We start from the raw sequence: 6535 nt of genomic DNA, 5'->3' as shown, positions 1-6535 counted from the left end.
CCACCCGGCGTGAGTCAGACCTGCCGTTGTTTTGCACTCTCTCCAGACACTTTTCCCCGAGTCTGCGGTCGTGTGAAGGGCGGCTGCGCTGGTGCGAGCCTGTCCTGGCATCAGATCTCTGAAACCGAATTTGCCAGTTTGCCTCTCCCTGGCAGCTAGCACATGCCTGGCATGCCACGGGTGCTTGGAAATGTTGGGCGAATAAGTGGAAGACTTCCTGAGGAAGTGTAGGACGTCAGGGCCCACGGGGACTGGTGGCAGACGCGCTGTGGGACGCATACAGAAGGACGACGTTGGTCCAAGAGCCGTGGTCTACTTCCCAGCAGAGAAGTGTGGCAGACTCTTTCCCCCACGGAATCTGGAGGGCGTGGGCAGAATGGGTCCGGTCGGGCATCCTCCTGCCTGGCCAACACCTGCCCTCCTACCGCCTTCCTATCCCCATCTCTCCAAGATCATAAAGGATCCCGCTTGGGCTACGGCCATGGCCCTGGACTTCACCCCATCAGTGGCCTGGGGTATTCCAACGCGTCCCAATAGGCCATTGGCTGTGCAGACCAGCAGTCTTGAGCGATGTTCCCGGGGTCAAGGGGGACCGCGGGTGGAGCCGCGAGGGGACAGGTGGGTGGACGCGGGCTCTCAGGGCAGGATGGTGTGGGCACACGAGGCTGCAGGAGGGAGAGAAGCACTGAGCTCGACGGGATGGATGGGGGCCGGGCGTGCTGTTGGCCTGCACGGGAGGGCCCGTGGCCGTCTGTTACCATCTTTGGGAGAACAGTCACACCGTTTGCGAGCTCCCAAATCTCACATATGTCTACGAATTTTTTCATGCTCGGGAAGCTGGACCTGCTCTGTCTGCCTGCAGTTGAAAGCAGAGTCACAAGGTCAGAGTCCCCAGCTCTGGCCCTCTGGGGCTGTCCCCGAGCCCGTGGCCACCGCAGCGCCGTCCGAGCTGGCAGGACAGAGAAGCCAGTGTGCTGCCAAGGGAGGGGGCAACAGGCGGGTGATGGGGAGTGTGCCTCTGTCCCCTCTGTGCTCCGAGGTAGGGGGTGTCCCCAGTGCAGCCCCAAGGCGGGCACCACACAGGGCCACTTGGGGAGGCCCCTCTGCTCACAGGACCCATGGGCCGGAGCCTGATGCCCCTCCCGCTGCGCTCCTGGCCACGCCGTCCTCCACGGAGACTCCACGGGACCCCTCCGACCTCCCCAATGGCTGTCCTGCAGGCCTCGGTGCCCCGAAGTGGGTTTGTGCTCCCTTCCCCCCACCCCTCCCTGGACAGCAGCTCCCCGCCACCCTCCCTTCACCACCTCCCCCTGCTCCCCCGATCCTGCCCTCAGCCCAGGGGTCCCCTGCCTCCATGCAGAGGGTCAGTCCCACTCCGGGCCTGTTGCCTTCTGGGCTCCGCCCGTGCACTGGCCGCCCCCACTCAGCCCCGTGGCAGCCACACCAGAGACCCGCCCACCCGGTCCCCCCGTCTGGGCGCCGCGCTCCGCCCGCCCACCTGGCCACCCGTTTGCTGTGTGTGTCCCGGCCCTGACCTCCTACTTCCCACTTCCTGCCAGCCCGCAGCGCAAGGGCCGTGACAGGAATGGATGTGTGTTCGTGTCCCCCCAAATTCATCCATCAGAGCCCCAGAGGGATGGTGTGACGTCCTGGGGCCTTGGGAGGTGTGTGGGGTTAGCTGGGTGCTCATGATGGGGTCAGTGCCCGTATAAGAAGAGGAAGACACCGGAGCCCTCTCCCCGACACTTGACATAGTGAAGAGGCGGCCATCTGCAAACCAGGAATGGGGACCTCCCCGGAATTCGCCGGGTTGGCGCGCTGAGCCGTGAGAATCAATGTCCATCGCGGGCGCCTGTGCGGTGCGGTCTGTGGCGCTCTGTCAGGGAGCCCGAGCTGAGGCAGGTGCTTCCATACCTTGCCCTCTGAGCTTGTCGCCCCTCCGTCCCCCACCTGACCCGCACCCTGCACGCCCCCTCCCCAGAGTTTTCCACTGGACTCACTGAGGAGCAGCAGGGTCTTAGAGGTCCGGCCGGCCCGGCCCAGGCGCACGTAGACCACGCCGTAGCTGTAGTCGGTGGACAGCACGTGGAAGCCCTCGACCCCCTTCACTGGACCGGAAGAGAAGCGTGGGGCCGCCCGATCAGGCCTGCACAGCAGGGGCAACTGGGAAGGGTCAGGAGTCCCTCCCACACACCCAACCACCTTCCAGGCCTAGGCGGGCACTTGCATGCTTGTGGGCTCTGGGACCATGGCCTGCCTGCCCGCCCCGTGGGCCGCTGTCCATCCCATCCACCCAGCCCTGGGACAGAGGAGCGGCCTCTCCCGGGCCTGTGGCCATGAACCCGGGGACACGCCCACCCCCAGGTCTTTCTCTCCAGGCCTTCATACACACAAGTATTCCTGAACATCGCCTTTTTCCTATCTTTCCGCAGAATTAATGTGTGTGACTGACACCCCTGTGACCTGGGGGGGGGGGCAAGGCGGGAGCCCTTTGTTGGCTCTGGTTTCCTGGAATTTTCCAGTTTGGTGCAGGGTCAGTCCCACAGCTCAAGGGAAACCCTCAGAACACCCACTCTCTGCCGAGTGCTCCCGTGTACGTGGTGGCCTCTCCCAAAATCAGGCCTTAATTTTTAGGGGCAGGAAGGGTTTCGGGGCCGCAGAGATGGTCTGTCAGATGTGCGGGTGATCGTGGGTCTGGCTCCCCCCGCCCCCGGCTCCCTTTCCCCTCTTGACAGGGAGATGTCTGGGCTGTTTGTGGTCAGGGCTCCGTGAAGAGTGTGCTGGGCCCCCACCCTGGTCCACTCACCGGCTGAAGGCAAGGACCACCTTCAGCTGGCCCGCTTTGTGGACCTCCAACATCGATGCCCCCAGCTTCCTCCTGTCTCTGCCTGGCAAGAATCTCTGGCCCTCAGAGGCGACAGCCAGAATGTACCAGAACCCTGAAAACTGTGGAGAGCGTGCTGGCGTAGCTGCCCGTGCCAGGCTCCCAGCCGGGCCCTCAGGAAGCCACCGGACACTGACATTGGCCTGAGGCCCGGGCCGGGTCCAGCACCCACAGGTCGGCACAGCCCCTGCACAGGGCCCCGGCTGCCCCTCTGGGCCTTGGCGGGCAGGTGCCGGGTGTGCTGGGGCCCCGAGGGCTGGGCTGTGCTTACCATGTGCTGGAATTCCCTTCCCGTGAAAGGCCTCCCCCTTCCTTCCAGCTCGGCCCTCGGCCCCATCCCTCTGACTTCCTGCCACAAACCCACATTCCCGGGGAGTCAGTTCCCACGGCCACCTCCACTAGAACCTTCCACCTGCCAGCCATCTGGTTGTTCTGGAACACGCTCTGCTCGTTCGGCCTCTGCCCACCTAGCATCCCTGGGGCCCTGAGGCAGCACCTGCCTGGGGCCCTCGGCCCTCCCCCCTCTTGCGTGGCCACCAGCTCCTCAGAGAGAGGCCAGGGCCTGAAACCCCTTCCGCCCTCGCGGCACTGCCCCCTGTTCCAGGATGGCCCTTTGGAGATTTTCAGGGAGTGATCTTCCAGCCACCACACACACTGCATGCCTGGCCCCGGTCGGCCTGGCTGTCAGCCTTGGGGAACGCAGGTGTGTGGCTCACCTTGTTCCAGTTGAGGTTGTGGGACTCCCTGGGTAGCTGTCCCTGCGGCCGGGACCCCGTAGCAGGCATAAGCGCCAAGACCAGCACACACGTCAGCCTCCCTGGTCCCATTGTCACCCTCCTTCCTCGGCCACCGGGGCACTGAGTTTAAGTCTCCCCACCCACCTGACCCTGCCGTGGGCGTCCAGCCAACCCAGAGCCTTGAGCCAGCCTGGGGTGGGTCAATGTGGGGGGAGAGGGGCTTTGGGACACAGGCGGGCGGCCTAGGGGCTCGGCCTGGCGGGTGCTGCCTGAATTTGAAGGCCATCGTGTTCCCCTGTGAGACCCCTGGGCCTCCCATCCTAGCCCCCGCGGAAGAGAGGCAAGCAGCCGGGAGGCGTCCCTGTGAGTCACTTCATAGAGATATTTGCACGTGAGAAGCAGGACCACGGTGACGATGGGGCACAGACGGCACCAGCGTGACAGCAGGGCTCCCCGTCCCGAGCAGGTGCTCCCGGACAGGGCTGCTGGGTGTGTGTGAGCATGCCCACCCCTAGCCTGCACGCACCGCCCCTCTCCGTGAGTGAGGGGCAGCCCCCAGCCCAGCTTCCGCCACGACGTCAGGCACGGCCCCACCAGACCACAGGAGGAGCCACAGGCTCGGTCCCTCTGGAATCCTGCCCCCTGCCCTGGCCCCAAAGCCCCAGGTCTGGGAAAGCCACACTCTTGTGCCCTGGACACTGTGGCACCCCAGCCGCGCACCCTGGTGGGCACCCACGCCCACTGCGTCAGCCCGCACCTGTCCAGACTCCCGAGGGTCTGCTCTAACTCAGACAGACAATCCTCCCTGCAGCCCAGGGACTGTGGTGACCTCTGCTTGCGGAGCAGCTGCCCCCAGCCCAGCCCCCACTCAGGAGCCAAGACCCACGTCCACGTGCCCCCCACCCAGAGCTGGTTCTGGGCTGTATGGCCCAGCCCTCGGTGAGCCCCACGCCCACCTCCTCCCCCTGCACCGACCGGAGCCCCGAGAGGGCAGTGTCCCGTCTGACATTGCCGTCCGCCCTCGGCACACAGGTGAGAGGCATCTGTAGGGCCTTGTGGGATCGTTTTATTTGGAACTGCCATGAGTCCTGAGAGCAGCCCGCCCCACACCAAGCTCCCAGGCGGCTGAGCAAGGAGGCCAGCGCCTGGCCAGCCTCACAGGACTCGGCGGGCACAGTCCCACCGGGAGGTCGATGCATTCACTGAAACCCAAGCAGAGCGTTGCAGGACCCCAGATTCACCTCGAGGGGTGTCAGCCCCGTCCCGGTCCCCAGGCCTTCTCGGGGCAGAGCTCTGGGGTGTCGGATCTGGGGTGATGCTCAGGAGGACAGCTGACCTGGAAAGCCTTGTGCGCACAGGTGACTGGGGGGTAAGAGGACTTGTGAGGGTGGGCACCCAGGACACACCGCGGCCACCCCGCTCTGCCCACGGCCTCGCCCGAGACGGGGCCGGCCCTGCAGGCCTGGCTTTGGGCAGGAGCAGGAGACTCCGTGTAGAGCTCCCCACCCCCACCCTGCCTGACTCCCTGAGGCTCGGAGGGACCCCGAGACCCACAGAAGTCAGCCAGGGGCCCGTGGGCATCGGGTGACACTCACGGTCTGGCCTCAATGTGGCCTCCTGCTGAGACAGGAAGCCCAGGACTGGCTCCACCTATCAAAGAGGCGCAGGGCCTCCTGGCTGGCCAACTCTGTCCGGCCTGTGGGGCGGGAGGGGAGCCCTCACCACGTGTGCCCCTTGCCCCAGCCACCCCTCCTGCAGGGGGCCGAAGGGCAGGGATGCTGCTCTGGGACCCTGGAGGCCCGGGGCTCAGCACAGTCAGCGGGAGGTTGCCCAGCGTGGCCGCCCGTGGCAGGGAGTTCATGGGGCCGGCCCGTGGTGCCCACCACTTACTGTACAGCTCCACGGTGTTGAACGCCTCGTCCTTGAACTCTAGCTGGGTGAACACAATGGCGTAGTCCCTGAAGTTGGTGCCCAGCCCCTGGTAGTCCAACACTCCTAGGCCTAGGAAATACGTGCACCCCTCAGGGCGGAGCATCAGACCTCACGAGAGGCCCCCCCGGAAAGCATTGTCCCATTGACCCCAGAGCCAGCGCACAGAGGGCCTCAGGGACAGATGCCCGGCGAGTGCCTGTCCCAACTCATGCCGGGGGGGGGGGAAACCTCCACCGATCATGTCCCCTCGGGGGCACCACCCCAGACGGAGGCCCAGGGTCACCGCGGGGCACGCCAGGGTGAGCCCTCTGTCTTCCAAACTCTGATAATAAAATCTTTTTAACATTAAAAAAAAAAAAGAATGTTTTCCAGTGTGTGTCTTTCAAGGATGCGTGCGTCTCATCTAAGCTCTCTCAACTGTCGGCAAGCAGTTGTTACTAGTGTTCCCTTAAAATGCTTTCAGTTTCTGAATTATTCTGGTGTCAGCCCTCCTCTTCCGTTCCTGATTTTAGAGTCTTTGTGCCTCTCCCCTTCCCTCTCTCTGCCCCACCGCACCTTCTGAGTTTGGTCAGTCAGCTACTGCTTTATGCACTTGTGGTGCTCTTCCCAAAGGACTCGCGTTCGGTTTCACGCTTTTGTCCTTTTCTTGGTATTGTAGGTTCTTAGGGTCAAAATTTAAGCACCGACTTGAGATTTTTTCTATTCCTATCCAGGCATTTACCGTCTAAGTTTCCCTCCAAACAGGACTTTGGCTCCGTCCCATGAATGTTGGCCTGTGGTCCTCTCCTTTCCATGCAGCTCAGCAGACACGTCTCGGCCCCGCCGGTTATTGAGAGGCCTGCTGCTTCGTCCGCACGTGGTTGTGGGGCTCCCGAAGTGCCTCGTCGCTGCCCTTCTCACCTCGCTCCCTGTGGTGGGAGCGCGTGCTTCGTGTGAGAGCGATTCTCTTCAATGCTTCGCTCCTCGTTTTGTGACCGAGCAC

General features: G+C 63.9%; 1 protein-coding gene across 1 annotated transcript; it reads right to left on the bottom strand.

Annotated features, from left to right (window-relative positions):
* Positions 1–494: 494 nt before the first annotated feature.
* LOC148162119 (epididymal-specific lipocalin-10-like) lies at positions 495–3711 on the bottom strand. The gene is made up of 5 exons (XM_088020289.1): positions 3601–3711; positions 2807–2946; positions 2393–2463; positions 2001–2108; positions 495–856 (listed from the first exon to the last, which is right to left on the bottom strand). The coding sequence occupies exons 1-5, from the start codon at positions 3709–3711 to the stop codon at positions 495–497; spliced, it is 792 nt and encodes a 263-aa protein (XP_087876415.1).
* Between the last annotated feature and the right edge of the window lie 2824 nt (positions 3712–6535).

The sequence above is a fragment of the Eumetopias jubatus genome, unplaced genomic scaffold (assembly GCF_037043125.1).
Source record: "Eumetopias jubatus isolate StellerSeaLion01/CBP00866 unplaced genomic scaffold, mEumJub1_p1.0 scaffold_20, whole genome shotgun sequence".
NCBI classification, from domain to species: domain Eukaryota; kingdom Metazoa; phylum Chordata; class Mammalia; order Carnivora; family Otariidae; genus Eumetopias; species Eumetopias jubatus.
The sequence above is the reverse complement of the archived record's forward strand: the minus strand, read 5'-3'. Positions and strand labels throughout refer to the sequence as shown.